Consider the following 16,535-nt stretch of genomic DNA (forward strand, 5'->3'; position numbering starts at 1 on the left):
TCGGGAGGGAAGCCGCTGTCTCAGGCAGGGCTGCTGTTGGGCTAGGGATTTGCTGCAATTGATGCGAAGGGTTCCCAGCCAGCCAGGGCCAGGGGCCGCCTCTTCTGTTTCCACTTTCCCGTTCCCACCGCCTGGTTTCCTTCGCTCCTTCTCCTTTACCTGCGCTGCGGCCGCCTGGGTCCCCTGCCCGCCTCCCGCTGCGGCTGGAGAAGTGGGGCCGAGACAATAGCCCGCTCCTGGGGCTGGGGGGGAGGAGGGGGAGCTGGGGGTGGCGGGAAGCGGCGTGTGACAGCTGTACTCCTCTGACAGCTCCCGGGATCAGCCTAGTGGCTCCCTGCCATTGGCTCAGTGCAATGGACCGGCAACGCTGCGCGGTATAACAACACTATGCCTGTGAGAGGCAGCAGCTCAGACTCCTTCAGCAAAGCCACGGAGATGCTGCTGCCGCTGCGCCGCCTCCTCCTCCTCCTCCTCCTCCTCCAGCCAGCGCTGCCCTGAGACCGCGGGAGACTCTGGACCGTGCCCCCGGGCTCCTGCAATTCCTGTGTGTCTCCCCGCCCCCGCAGCCCGCGAGGGGAGGGGACCGAGCTCTGCCAGGCGGAGGAGTTGGGCGGCTGGGTTAATTGCCGAGATTAGCCGGAGGTGGTGTACATGCCGGTGGGGCTCTGCTTCCTCCGATCCCCTCAGCACAGCACCGTCACTCCGCCCGCCTGGGTCTGCCTGAGCTGCCGGCACTCGGGTGCATGGACACGGCTGCGGTGGAGGCGGCGGCTGCCCCATGGAGTGTTACTACATTGTCATCAGCTCCACGCACCTCAGCAATGGGCACTTTCGCAACATCAAGGGAGTTTTCCGAGGGCCCCTCAGCAAGAACGGGAACAAAACTCTGGTAATGTCTCCTTTTCTACCCTCCCCCCCCACGCCTTCCCAGCAGCGGCTCGATGTGCGGGTTACTGGGGGTGCACTGCCATTGATGCAGCACGCGGTAGTGCTGGACAGTTCTAGGTAGTGTGTCGCTGGCGCTTGTGGTGTAATGGGGACCTGGTCCCATCTCCAGTGGCACGGGTGGTTGAATGACTGTTTCTAGAGCACTTCTTGGGATAGGAGTTCCCACTCATTTTACATATTCACTCGGACTCCCCGTGGGCAGGACTTTAGCCACCCCAAAGAGTTCCCTGCATGTCCTTTTAGCTTTCTCCGATTTGGGGGTCTGTGAATAGGGATCCCAGAAACCCAACCTGGAAAGGGCATGCAGGCTGCATGGGTGGGTGAGGTGTCACTTTCAGTCCTTTAACCTAGGATTGCAGAGTCTTTAACAAGCTGGAAACTTACCTGGTGGTGCTTCCAACACACACAGCTCAGTAAAATGGTGTGGGTCTCCAGTCTGGAATCGAGTGAGTATGACAGGTGATTTCATCTAGATGTCTATGCCAATTAGAAAGTCTTTGGTTTTTAGAAAGTAAGGGAAGAGACAGAAAGAAACACTTGTTTGAGGCCTGAACTTCCTGAGCAGGGAAAGTCAGTTGTTCAGGAATGACTTCAGAATCAGTCTCATTGGTAATACAGACAGGCTTAAAGGGTTTTAACAGGATCTGCTTAGGAGTCTTGGTTAGATACACTGGAAAGTCTTGGTTCATAGTCTGTGTATTAAGATTATATTTATATAAAATGTGCAGTACTTCATGTATTGGTTCGGCATCTCTTCAGGTTCCAGTAGTTTCATTGACTTGTTTGTGCTCAATGTGTTTTGGTTCCTGGACTTAGTGGATATGAAGACTTATAGTGTGGGGAGATTGGAAGGATGAAGTCCGTGCTTACAAGTGCCACAATGCCCATGAAAATATGGGTAATGCAGGAACACTACAGTTGAGTGAGTTACTTCATGTAACAGCTCAAGGAAAATGAACCAAAGTATAAGCAGATGTCTGCAGGATACCACAGAACTGGAAGTAGGACTTAAACAATATTGTTTATCACTCTTCTCCACCACCTTATTCTAAATTTCCTTTTGTTAAAATGGAACAGCACTTGTTCACTGTATACTTCCCTGGAACGCATGACCTGTATTAACATTTGCTAAAGTTGGCAAGCTTGCAGCTTCTCCCAAATAAAGAGATTAAGACAAGCTTTTGAGCCAAGTCATAAAAATAGTAACTACTACAAGAGTATCTGAAACTGTCTTTGGTTTGTCCCAAACTGAAGGGCTTCTGATGTTGGAAAATTAATGCAACAGTTATTTCAGTAGTATATACTTTACAGTCTTCTTATTAGGGAAGTATCGTATTCCTTGAAATTAAACGGATAATGGTAGAATTCTTGTGATTGCAGGCAATACACATATTTAGTGGCTATGGCTGCAAAATCAAAAATCCAGTATAGAAATGTTTGACAAATTGAAAATTTGGTACATATATATTCACTATATTAAACTGACTATTGAACGGAGGAAAGATGTGTCAGGCAAGATTAATTGATGAAAAGTCTGCTACAACTTTTGAACTGTGTGTTTATGGAGTAATACCTATAATTTATACAACCTCAGTTGTACTATAGTCTCTTCTCTTGAATATCTGACAACCTCCTTTTTAATGCTTATGTAATAAATAGCTTATAAAATCAACAATTCTGTTTATCTTAAATTCAAGTAATTAGTAACTAAAATAATGTTGGAAAGAAAGCAGATGTGTTTAATTTAGTAATTTCAGATGAAGTGAATTGCATAGGGTTTAGTTATTTTCATTCTGAAAGTAAATGTAAAGTTACACTGATATTTGGCAAGATACTCACATACAAGAGAATTAAGTAACAAATATGCTATTTATTGAATGAATTGCTTTTAAATAATTTAATGTAAAACTTTAAACCTAAACTATCCCTTTTATCATACTCAACTTGGAATATAACTGTAAAATAATTATCCAGTAAAAATGTTCCTAGTTTTTTTAAAATGGAAAATTAAATTCTTGATTTCAGATTCTGTATTCTTCATAATACATTCCTGAACATATGAAACAAATGACATAAAGTATAGATACCCGGAGTAATATTTTCTCTGAGTAATTTCAAATTAAAATAATATTTAGCTGTGATCTAATCTGGTTTGTGTATATAAGAAGGATTTTTAAAGTTCATTTATATTATGAAGGAATTAAAGTACTATAAATAATAAGGAAAAGCTGCAATAACTCTACCTCATGCTCTGAACAATAATGTACATTTTACTCAGATTCTGTTTGCAAATCAAACATTAAATAATTTCACAGAGAATCAATCACTTTGAATATAAATGGACTTCATTAACATGTTTAATGTAAATGTTTGTTTTAAGGCAAATTCTATATTATGGCCTTGGGAGTTTTCATAAGAATACACTGTCTTCTATTGTAGTCTGATGTCCAGCCCTCCCATTCCTGCCTAGCCTCCTTATATGTGATGGGATGGGCACAATCCGTTTTTAACATGTAAAGGATACAGCCCATGTAAGCAGAGCTGAAGCATACGCCTTTCTATTTTGCTCTAAGTCATTCAGTTCATTGTCATTTATACCTCGAACCCAAAAGCTGAGGTTGCCAACCCTCCAGGATTGTCCTGGAGTTTCCAGGAATTAAAGATTAATCTTTAATTAAAGATTATGTCATGTGATGAAACCTCTAGGAATACATCCAACCAAAATTGGCAACCCTACCAAAAGCAGATTGTCAAAGTGACGGTTTCCTTGTGAGTTGGGGAGAACACTAACGCAACTGTTTATATAGTGTTGAATCATTTCTGTGAAAAAGTTGGCATATATTAAGCCTTACTTTGCCTATGCCCTGAAGGGATTAATTATAATATGCTTCAAGGAAACAGGAGACTATATTTGCTAAAGTTATCGAAGACATCTCCCAAAAAGCAGGAAAGGGAGGCACACACAGAACAGAGGAAGTGGAAATGGCTTTTTATCCAGTTTTGTGACATTGAAATAAACAATCTGATTGAGTGGGATAGAAATAACTTACTTATTTTAACCCACCTGATGGACAGAGTGGAAGGGCCTCAGAACTGCTGCTGGAAGCTGTTTTTATTTTGGAGTAATTTGTTCCATTGGCCAATAGGGGTTACTGCTGAGCAGAATTTCTTCCTGCCTGACTGCTGCTCTATCTTACCCCTTGCAGATTCATCTGTTTCCTTCTGTACTCTGCTGGACTGCATGGCAGAGTGAGAAGGCTGCCCAGAGAGCTGAGATCACTAGTGAGAGTCCCCCCCCACCCCCGCTTCCTTGGGTGAAAGGGAGAGGCAGAGAGACTATCCTGTGGACTTCCACTTTGTGTGGAGTACAGGCAGAAAATCTCCCCAAGGCTTCCTCTGCTCTTCCGGTGGGACAGAAAGGCAAGACAGAGTCTCAGAGCTTCTCTCTGCTTCTTGGATAGGGAGGAAAAGCAGAGGGGCCCTTCCTGTGAGGGTTAGATGGGGAGGAGATATGAGGCTAAGAGTTCCTCTCCCCTCAGATAGCAGGGGAGGAAAACCTCACCCTCCCAAGTCTCCTATGATGTGGAGAAGAGGCAGAGACAAACCCCTTTGAGACTTTTGGTGGGGAAAGTATAGTCCCCACTTTCCTCAGTGAGATGGAGGAAGAAAAAGTTCCTTCTGTGCCCACAGATGTGGAAGAGAAGAAAATCAGTTGCTTCCACTGTCACGCCTCTGGGGTATAACCTTTCCCCAGCCCCCAGGATATCAGTAACTCATTTTGACAGATATGGCAATTTCCCCAACATCATTGAAAAATCGGACTGAATTAAATTTAAGTAGCTAAGGAGTCGATTGTATTAAAAATGCAAAGTTTATGCGTTATTGTGGAATTGTATGCAACTTCTATAAGGGAAGACGTGACCAGCGTAAACCCTGAGAAGTGTTATGATCTTCAAAGGACTATTTGAAATAATTGTGCCAGATAAAAATGAACTTATGGGACAAATAAACATAGATGGAAATCCCAGGAAATCTCTACGGGGGAAGGGTATACTAGATTACCCACTCTGGTTATGCAAGAACTCAGACTTAAGAAGCTTTGTCCTGAGGAGGGGACTTTTGTCTGCTGGTTACTTGTTCCCAGAGTCTCAATATCAAAGACCAAACTGTATAAAGGAAGGACTCTCAGACTCATGGGTGAGCTTGTTCTGAGCGAACAGCTATTATAAACTTGTAATCACAGAAAACCCCTTGGTGAGACTTGAAGTATTGATCATCTGCCAGCGTCTTTGTTGGAGTTAGGGTGATCTCTGGTAAGCTTATTAGCATGTGTTCTTTTATTTTTTAATATGTTTTCTCTCTAAAGCTTTCACCTTAAGAATAAATGTGCTTGCTTAGATAGAGCTGCATGGTAACTTCTAATTGTAGGCAATTATGCTGTTTATAGCCTCTGACAGGCCTGTTTAGCTGTCTGACTTTCTGGGGAACTCACAGTGTAGGCAAGGAGCTGTACAGCCTGGAAAAACCTTGGTTATTAGAAAGAGAGTCTCTGCCTAAGAGGGTGATGGTTGAGGAGCTGTGAGATGCAGGTGCAATTGCCATGAACTGTGACACTCAGGTTGGGATTTTAGGAGAGGATGATGTGGAAGTGGAAGAGAAAGAGAGAAGGAGCACAGAAAAAGGGGGAGGGAGAAAGAAAGAAAGAAAGGCAGCAGAAAAGAGGGAGTGATGGAGTAAACACTGAGAAGGGTTGCAGGGAAAGTCAGAACATGGAGAAAGGGGGTGGTAAGAAGGAACTAAGACAAGTCGGAGTGAAAGAAGAATGGATTTCATCAAACCAGAAACTATTATAAAAAATGAAATAGAAAAGGAAGCCCCAAGAGAATATGTACAGGGAAAGGTGAGGAGGGAGATGTGAAGAAAGGGATAGTGAAATGAAGAACATAACCAAAAAAGGCCTAATAAGTTGATTTTTAAATGCAAATATGTTAACATAAAACCTACAGTAATGTTTAGGGGTATGTGTATGTGATATATATGTGTATGTGATATATATGCGTAGGCATCTTTGTATATTTATACTCCTGAGTAATATATTAACATATTTGGAGCAATCTAGTTTTGGTGAATCTTAGCCCTATTTAGTCTTAATCTGTGCCACTTGCCATTGACATATATTGAAGGTAGGAGTTTGGTGGAAGAGGGACTCAAACTCATTGTCTGGCTATACCAAAAGAAGGACAGGAGACATTTGACATGGGTTTAATCAGGCTGCAACTTTATTATTAGATGTCTGGGACTACCTGGCAAATAAAAGTGTACAATGCGGGTAACCCCATGTTTATTCTATAATTACCTGGGGTGTTTTTACCAGCTCCCCCTCTTTTTCCATCCAAGTCCCTCCAGCACATCCATTGCCGGGACCTTACCATCCACCCTCCCTCCTTTTTGGAGGGTTCAGGTGGGCTATAATAGTGGGGATTGGCTCCCTGCCTTACCAATCATAGGAGTCCCCAGCTGCCCTCTGTTTGCTCCTTTACTGAACACCTCTTTTTAAGTCCTTTTCCAAGCCATTTATCTAGTCACGGTATTCCTTTCCTATAGAGTACCAGCGCTGGAAATCCGCCACAGGGAGGCACCAGCCATTAGCTTGGTTGCTTTCTCTCCAAACCCAGTCAGGTTCCAGACATCTCCTAATGCTGCCTTTTAAATCAGTCAAAAACATGACAGCATCTAAGTCTGAAGGGTGAACCCCATTCTCCCGAAACAATTCTGGTGCCCCATATACTATGCCAGGATGTGAAATTACTGCCCCTCCTAGGGTCCCAAGGAATTTTGGCCACCTCCCTGTTCACATACCTCCTTGCCTTGTCCACCCTGGGGATGGCAGATCCTGCGCGGAAGCATGTCTGAGCAAACAATGTTAACTCCTAGGAAAATTTCAAGGATCAGCCTCAAGTCCCTCCTTGCTCTGAGAATTAGTTCCACCCCTTTAAGCATTCCCAAATCATTTTCCCCACAATTGTGGTCAGTGTACCATAATTATATCTGGTGGCCGCTGACTGGCCCGCCTCAGCCTACTCCATTCAAAGGGAGGGTTAAGGCACAGGGCTGCCCCTTTTAAGCCCCTCATTCCCAGGGCATGAGTCAGCAACCACGCTGACCCTTTTGCAGCAACTTTCACTTCCTCCCCCCCAGCATTATAAAGCACAGTTCCCTTCATTTGGCTATCCAGCCGAATTACCTCTCCCCCACCACTTAAAGAGACAGAGTGGTCATTCTTTGGATCATAGCCTCTAAAATCCTAAAATTGCCTCAGATTGTTAATATAGCAAGTTAATTGAAAAAGGTTGGGGAGGGAGTCTCTGGACTCTTTGTTAGAGTTTATCCTTCTACACGTCCCACCATCTGAAGCATTTGTTTTGGGACTATGTAGAATCTCTTTTTGATATTTATTCTACTATCTATTATGTTATAAACCTGTTCAAAGGACTTAAACAGTAGTTAATTTTGAGGTGGAAGAGGAGAATTAATTGGTTGCTCTTTGCTGTTTGTGGAGCACAGGAGCTGTTTGAAGAGACAAATTTAAAAATGAAGAAAACCATACCTGTGAATGTAATTAATCAAGGAAAAAAATGTCTGTTTTGGGCCACTAAAGTTTCTTGCTATAAAACAGTTAGTTGTGTTTTGAAAGAACCAAAATCTTTGTCCTAATGAACTTGCTCCATTGACCATTCCACCTGAGAAAAGCATGCTCTACAAAACACAGAAACATGACACATTCATACAAGGAAAACATTTCAGATGTACCTTAAAATATATTCTTTAATCTTTCAGATGGTTTTGCAAATTTGTCTTCCTATACGTATTTACTCATTACTCAAATGATTTGTTTAAAACAAGGGCTTAATATTTTATTCCCATTTTTTCCTCTTTTTAATCTTTGAATGAAGTCCTAATGTTAAATCACAATTATATTACTAAAATAGACTAATGTCCTAATCATAGAATCATAGAAGATTAGAGTTGGAAGAGACCTCAGGAGGTCATCTAGTCCAAATCCCTGCACAAAGCAGGACCAACCCCAACTAAATCATCCAGCCAGGGCTTTGTCAAGCCGGGGCTTAAAAACCTCTAAAGATGGCGATTCCACCACCTCCCTAAGTAACCCATTCAATACTTCATCACCCTCCTAGTAAAACAGTTTTTTTCCTAATATCCAACCTAGAACTCCCCCACTGCAACATGAGACCATTGCTCCTTGTTCTGTCATTTGCCACTACAGGGAACAGCCGAGCTCCATCCTCTTTTGACCCCCCCTCCAGGTAGTTGAAGGCTGCTATCAAATCCCACCTCACTCTTCTCTTCTGCAGACTAAATAAGCCCAGTTCCCTCAGCCTCTCCTCATAAGTCATGTGCCCCAGCCCCCTAATCATTTTTGTTGCCCTCGGCTGGACTCTCTCCAATTTGTCCACATCCTTTCTATAGTGGGGGACCAAAACTGGATTCAATACTCCAGATGTGGCCTCACCAGTGCTGAATAGAGGGGAATAATCACTTCTCTCGATCTGCTGGCAATGCTCCTACTAATGTAGCCCAATATGCCGCTAGCCTTCTTGGCAACAAGGGCACGCTGTTGATTCATATCCAGCTTCGCGTCCACTATAATCCCCAGGTCCTTTTCTGCTGAACTGCTGCTTAGCCAGTCGGTTCCCAGCCTGTAGCAGTGCATGGGATTCTTCCATCCTAAAGGCAGGACTTTGCACTTGTCTTTGCTGAACCTCATCAGATTTCTTTTGGCCTAATCCTCTAATTTGTCTAGGTCACTCTGGACCCTATCCCTACCCTCCAGCATATCTACCTCTCCCCCCAGTTTAGTGTCATCCGCGAACTTGCTGAGGGTGCAATCCATCCCATCATCCACATCATTAATGATCACAAGAGTTTAATTTCATTCAAGGAGAGGAGAAGCTGGGTTATGAAAACTCATATTAAAACACAAATAGAAAACAGAAAAATACTAGCTTTTTTTTCTCCCTCTCGAGATGGCTTCAGAATATCAATCCAACTTTAACAGTCAAAGCCCGTCTTTTTTAAACAACAGGTCTGACTTTGATATAACTCATTTTAATGTCAACAATTTTATATAAAAATGATAATTAAAGCAGACATCCTTTGTTTGGTCATCTGTTCCATATTATTACCATTCATTATGTATATAATAATATTTATTTTAAATAAGTCCAAAGAAACTTTCTGCTGCCCTCTCTTCAATTTTAATTCATGATCTTTTTGTTTTTTAGATAATTGTAGGTTGATTCTGCAATCACTTGCCACCATGAGTGACTTTGATGGAATTTCCCCCAGTAATTATTGTTTGCAGGATAGGGTCTGAATTTAGAACCAATTGTAACATCACGGAAGTCCAGTAAAAGTATTTTCATTGACTTTAATGATATTTGGATTGGGACCTAATAACAAATTTGCTACAAACTGTTCACTTTCTTTTTGGATCTTCTAAACTTTCACACAATCACCATTTAGTAACCTCTTTGCATGTTCTAGAAGTCAGGTCTAACTAATCTATCTTCACAATTCATATTCCGAAACCATGGCTGCTCTCTTGCAACTTTTTAATCTCATCAGGGGTTGACAAGTTGTGTGAAGGGATACCTATCTGGATAAATAATCAGTTGTTTGGAGTTGTGGACAAGTTGATTTGTTAAGCCCTCTCAGAAATGTCCTTCAGAATTGCAAACAATATTTTAAGGGATTTATTCTAGTTACACATGCAATTCCCTACTAGATCAGCAGGAAAATTGACCTTTAAAAGTGGTCCTCTAAGTAGCTGGTCTGCTGATTTACAGTTGGAGGGCTAGATCCTCAGCTGATGTAAATCATTTGAGCTCAGTTCATTACAGTAAAGCTAAGATGATTTATAGCACCAGTCTAAGAGTTCATTAGTCTTTTGTTTTATTTTTACTGTTATGAGATATTTTGCATTATTTTCTAAGTTTGGAATGACCATCTGTAAGGGCCTTTCCTAATTCCAGTGAAGTCAATGGCAGAAGTCACTGGCCCAGATCTTCAGCTAGTATAAATTGCTACTCCAATTTATGCCATTTGAGAATCTGGCTCATTCACTTCAGTAGGAAGTGGATTGAGTCCTAAAGTCAAAAGTTTCATGGCTTAGGCATGTAAATAAGTGATCATATTTTCAAAGATACGTAACACATGCAGCTTTCATTAAGGATGGACAACTTATTTAAATACTTTAATATGTATTTGAGTGTCACTCAGTTATGAAAATTTTGGCTTAAGTGTTGACTACAGCTTAGCTTCTGTGATTATTTTGATCTCTCATACCAATAAGTATCTTGCACATCTTTAAATGTCTGTCTGTTTACTGAACAAGTCTGTTCTGAATTAAAAAAAAATAAATAAACTAAATTGTAAGTCTCCAATTCCCAGGGTCTATTGATGTTTTTATAAAAACTCCATGGGGTTGAAAATAATGATATACTAGTGCATTCTGAAAATGCCATCTGTTGCTCAGGCTGTTTGTTGTCTTTGTCTCTTCTACATTTTTAGAATATTGCTGTTCATAGCTCAGCTAAAGTAAATATGTTGTGGTGGACATGAAAACCTATTTTATGATCAATTTTATTACAAATATTTTCAGTGCAGTGCATTTAAAAAGTGATTTTTAAAATCACAGTAGAGTAATGGAGTTCGCATAGTTCAACAAATAGCCATGTAAGTGACAAATTTGTTGGAAATGTATTTGAAGCCTCTGAATGCATGTATAATACAAACAAGTAACTAAATGTGTCATACATTTGTGTTAATTATTAAAGAAAAAAATCCTGATAGACTGCTTGCCATACAGTATAAATTCAGTTGTTGAAAATAAAATTAAATTAAATAATTAAAAAGTTCACAAAATTTGTGTTCTTTGTCATTCTCTACTATAACTAAATATATTATAATCTATATTTCATATCCTACATTTTGTTATTATTTATTCTAATAACCCATTTCAATTATTAGAGCAAAATAACAGTCAAAGCTACCTATAGGCTGAATCCTTCAAACATTTACTGCTGGCTACTTTACTACCATAAGTAGCCCCATTGTCTTCAAAATAAGACACGTGCTTCAGGTTGGAGAATCATGTATACTGACTAGCTAAAGCCTCAGTCTAGCAAAGTACTTAAGCATAAGCTTAAGTCCCGGTGACCAGTTAGACTATTCAGATGCTTAAAGTTACCCACTCACTTAAGTGCTTTGCTGAATCAGGCCATACTCTTTGTTATATTTACCATTGTCTTTTATGAAACACTTCATGATAGTAAATACTACATCTTTAGTGCACATCTGAAGAATTGGGTCTTTGATCTGTAGCATGAATGGATTTTATAATTGCTTAACAAGAATTTTACAGAATTTGATATATCATATGACTTTCAAATTGACAACATCAAGTTGGATGTTTAAACCTGCATTCTTCTGTTGTTTCTAATCCATTGCTTACATCATCAGGACTTTTTAATACTATTTAGTATTTCAATATGCTTAGGTAATCTGGGTTTAAAAAAATTCAAATCTCATCTATATGACAGTTGGTGTGAATGTGCTAACTCAATAAAGTATTAAAACGATGCAAAAATATAATTATCCTACTCAGTTCAGCTCTAATAGCTAATCACACTTACATGTACAATAATTGTAGGAAACCAGTCAGTCATTAAAGAAACAGAATGTTTTTATGAAATGAAAATAACAGTTAAGATCTAAAACTTGTTCTTGTCTATTTTTAGAATGCTGCCTAAAATCTTTGATAGGAATTTTAGTTATGTGTAATATGTTTTAATGATGTTCATAAATTTTATTTAAAAAGGGCATTTTGAAACTCTTCTAATCCACGGGAGGGTTATAGTATTTTGACTGCACAGGAGGCTGTTTTACTGTGAAACCAATACATTTCTGAAGCAACTTGTAGGAATCGCAAGTCTCATGCTGTGATTATAAAGGGCATTTCACTGTTTATTTGATCTTGGGACTTTTCTAAACTAAGGCTATTGCATTTGCTCACCTCCAAATTTATCAGTGAAAAAAAGTTTCTTAACCATGCCAATTACTTTTGCTATTAAATGCTTAACTTTTAAAAAATTTTAAAATCTGCATTTACATATATGTCAGACTATGCAACTAGTGCATGAAGCCTGAAATACCTAGGGATTGATTGTCACTTGTGCCAGCTTTGTACCAGTGTAATTCTACTGACCTTGGTAGTTATTTCTAATTAGGCCTAAATATTGGAAAAACTTAACTTTAAACACATAATCCTGTTGAACTCAATGAGACTGCTGACCCAGTTAATTTAAGCAGGTGTGTAAATTACTGCAAGATTAGAACATATGCTGTAAATGAGAAGAGAATCAGGGCCTTGATTTTTCTAATGTAAATATCAGTTGCGATCTCTCAAGGTCGATGTGATATGATATCTTTAACGTAACATCCAAAACTAATGTTTATCGGACTAACTTGAAGATGGTAAATATGATGAAGAATATGTAACTACTTAATGACATTCAAAATTAGCTATATCCCGAATTCAGCAGATTTCAGAAGCAGTTTTATTTTGCTAAGCTTTCTCAATATCCACAGTTAATCCAGATTGTACTTCTGATATTCTTAATTTTCCTCTAAATTGGTGGAACATTCCAATTGTATGAGAATGTCTATCGTTGTTGCAATTGAATAATCAATATTTACTAGTCTAAGGGCCTGATCCAAAGCATGTTAAAGTCCATGCAAGTCTGTTAACTTATCTCAGTGGACTTTGGAAAGTGTAAGAAATAAATGTAATATCCCTGGTTGTACTAAGTGCTGACCACTGGTAAATGCTGACTTTTTTTAATGTCAATCACCGGCTGTGTACACATATACACACACATATATGAGCATTCTATAAAAATCAGAATGATTTATCATCAATGGTACTTGTATTAATTGTATATCATTGTATAATAAGGTTCTCTTATTTGTAGTATAGATTTTGGAATTGGCTTTGCAAAAAAATAAGAGTATCATAGTTTCTCATTTGTGAAATGCTGACTCATCACTGAGAGCATGGTCGGTTTTGACATTTGAGTCAAATGCAAAGATGGGGGAGACATAAGGATGTATCCATATAACAGCTAGCATGTATCCATTTGTGGACTACTACTACAGGTAACTTTTAGTCACCATGTATATGTTTTCCCTGGAACAGTTTAATGATGGCAGAGCAGACAACTGCTATGCATCCAACACTGACAGGCTGTTATATGGTGAGTTGTAACTTAATTGATGTTGTGTCAATAAAACATTGTCACTGGCTGCAAAAAAACAAAAACAAAACAAATAAAAACAACAAAAACACATCCCGGTCCTCTGTAAAGCTGTTTCTCAATCCAGCGGAGAAAAATTCTGAGATGACCAGGAACGTGTGAAAGTTGAGAGGCTGGAGGCTTGAATTACTATTATTGAGTTACTTATGTTTTTAATTATTTTCAACTTCAACTACTTCTTTTACATTTTGTTAAAATGTGTTTACAGCTGTAACAGACCCAAATTCTTTGTGAACCAGCCATTGTTCAGTAATACATACTGAACAATGAGTTTCATTTTCCCCCTGGCCACAGAAATCTTGTTCTGAGCATCTGAGACTCACAGCACTTCATCTCTCAGATGAACCCCAATTTTTGTATCATTTAGCTCAGATTTTAGAAGCTCATGTTTTAGGCATGGTGATCCCTTGTTCAAACCTGGTATTGAACAAAATGATGGTCATACAGAGAGAATCCCTTGGCAAAGGGAGACTGCTTGGCATATTCGTCTCCTCTCCCATTCCTTGGAACATCTCTTCTTGCAGGGAATTGTGAGTCTTGAGCCTCTTCTTTAGTTAGGTTCTCGCTGGCCTACAGTGGGTTTGGGCCAATTGCTGTTCAGTTTAACACTGTTAAAGAACTGATTAGGAACCCGACTTACCCAACTGATCCAATCCTGAGAAATGTTTAGGTTCACTATGGGGGACTGACAGAGATTTCTTATTCTCTCCAACCCATTTATCTATCACTATTTTTTGGCTGTACAGGCAATTTATCATGAAAAAGCCCTTCCAAATCATGGATTGTTATATTTGGGGGAGGTGGCATGTCTAAGATCCATTTAAGATTGTAAGATTGTACTGTCCATAGCTGTCCAAAGAGTTCAATTCTAAATAAGCAGACATATATTTATTTGCATGTCAGAATGTAATGGCTCCTTTGGATATGTGTTGAATAATATGTAGTTCTGAAATTATGAAAATACTTTATTTTTTTTACATAATAGACCATGAAAATACCCACTATGGCTTATGTCCGCTGTTGTGCATTTTCATAAACATAACTTTGCCATCAACTGAAAATAATTGCAAACTTGTACAAACTGGAAGAATTTATACCACAGGCCCTGAAGACCTCAAAAAGTATTTATTTTATACAAAAACTACAAAATCCCACAGGCCTTTGGTTGGGGAGATATAACATTTTGCAGCTGATGATGCTTGCTTGTTTGTAAGTTTTACAAACAAGAAGTTCTAGTAATGAAAGGAACCACAAAATATATCGTAAAGCAACATTTAGGGTCAGATTTTTTTAATCTGTGATGTGGCTGGGTTATGTCTCCAATAGATGTGCATACAAAGCATTCTGACACTCATTTGCATGTGCAATTCTGCATATTGTTGGATCTGCAGCATAGCTGCCTATGTTTGAAAATTTAGATCTTTAAATTTAAACTTTACTAAGTAAAAGAACAGAAAGGTCTAGTTAAGCTTTCATCTATACCCTTATCTCATAATTTTATACTAGCAGTGCACAAATACAGATAGGAGCTCCTGTGGGTAATAATTGGAACCAAAGGTTCCTTGTAGCCACACCCACATTAGTCTGTTCCCTTGTCTCTGCCCCAGTGGTGACACACAGATGCACTGTTATCCCTGAAATGATTGTCCTGTCACTATTGCTTGGGGAATTTGAAGAGTACAACAAGGGTAAAAAAGCTCCCAATTGGGTATATGTGAAAACAGTCAAAAGGCGGGCTTAAGACAAATGCTTAGCAAGGCCTCAATTCTGCAGTTAGCTCCTATATCCAAATGGAGGCCCATTGATTTTAGTGCGCTTCCTGGAGCAGGGAGCTGACTGAGCAAAGCTCAATACACTATCAGGGTCTAAATCTATAAAGGAAAATGCCACTCTGAAAAAAACCTCTGACTTCTGTGCCATAGTCACTGTAAAATTCTCAAAGCCCACACCAGTGGAATTCCCACATAATTGCCTACAAAACGACCCTGGTACTCACCTCACAACCACTAGCTTCATACAGTGTCTCCACTTTACAGCCTATAAGCTTTTCAGGTGCTCTGCTGTTTTTTCTCCTGTATCTCCTGTTTGCATAAGTCTATTCCCATGCAAATATGTTCTGTGAGGTGATCCTCCGTTACACAAAGGCAAACAGATTGCAATTTCCATGGTCTAACATTAAAAGGCATCAGAAAGAAGGCAGCATAAAGGAGATGTGTCTCGCTAGAGGATATCAGTAGACGGACAGTCATGGAGCATGGCATTATTAGATTCAGTTACTGAGGTGAGAGCCAATGCACAGCTTGGCATTTAGGTTTAGCCTCCTGGCTGTTGTAGTTTATGCAGACCACTTATACCAACTTTATTTAGGCACTAGCTGGCAAATAAGTGCAGTGTAATTTTTGCTAACAATATGCCTTTCTGGATCAGCCATGTCACTTAGAGAGCTTACACCTGAACTCACAGAGCCAGTTGGTGAAACTGCAAATTATTGTGCACAAGAGGAGAATCTCTTCAGACATATAGAAGGGTGCCTTTTGCTAGTGGTAAGGTTTAAAAGTAATTTTACACAGGTACAGTTGGCTCTGTATGGTGCAACACAGTGGATAATCAAATCCACTGTGGATGAATATCTCACTAGCTCAGGATATTCTTGCTCTTGTAGCTGAATTAGATCTTCTGTAGTTTAACAACTGCAGTCAAAATTCCTAAATAGTCAGATCTTCTCTTATGAAGAATTATTTTTTAATTATTTTTTGTTTGTTTGCTTGTTTCTAAGCGATTTAGTGGTCATGACAAGTACCAGACTGACAGCCCTGGAGACCTGTCTTTTATTCACAGAACCAGTACAGCAAAGATAGCCAAAGTACAAGTGCCTCCACCTGATCTAGAGGGACTACTTCTAAGGGTGAGAAAGTTAGTGCTCTATGCATACCTAACTGATCCTTGGCTTTTATTTGCTGAGGTTCCAACCAGAGTGCTAGATACTGAAAAATCTATCAACACTAATTAAGCTGATCATTTAAACATTCACAATAATTATAACTTGTAATTCATCAGCCTGAAATTAAATTTCCCTAAATAAGGAGATTATTTGGATAAAATATTTTGTTAGACCATGTCCATTATACAGTATAGAATTTGTCATAAAAGAGAAAAATGGGTAAAGATGTTATTTTCCAATCTTATGACTGT

General features: G+C 39.5%; 1 protein-coding gene across 1 annotated transcript in view; it reads left to right on the forward strand.

The window, feature by feature from the left end:
• The first annotated feature begins 377 nt into the window (after window positions 1-377).
• The window catches only part of ZNF804A (zinc finger protein 804A), a 226,971-nt gene continuing 210,813 nt past the window's right edge, over window positions 378-16,535 (forward strand). Inside the window, exon 1 of the mRNA XM_034786328.1 lies at window positions 378-889. Within this exon, the coding sequence (XP_034642219.1) occupies window positions 779-889 (111 nt within the window). The 5' untranslated portion in view covers window positions 378-778. The remainder of the gene's footprint in view (window positions 890-16,535) is intronic.

Source organism: Trachemys scripta, chromosome 11, assembly GCF_013100865.1.
Source record: "Trachemys scripta elegans isolate TJP31775 chromosome 11, CAS_Tse_1.0, whole genome shotgun sequence".
Lineage (NCBI taxonomy): Eukaryota > Metazoa > Chordata > Testudines > Emydidae > Trachemys > Trachemys scripta.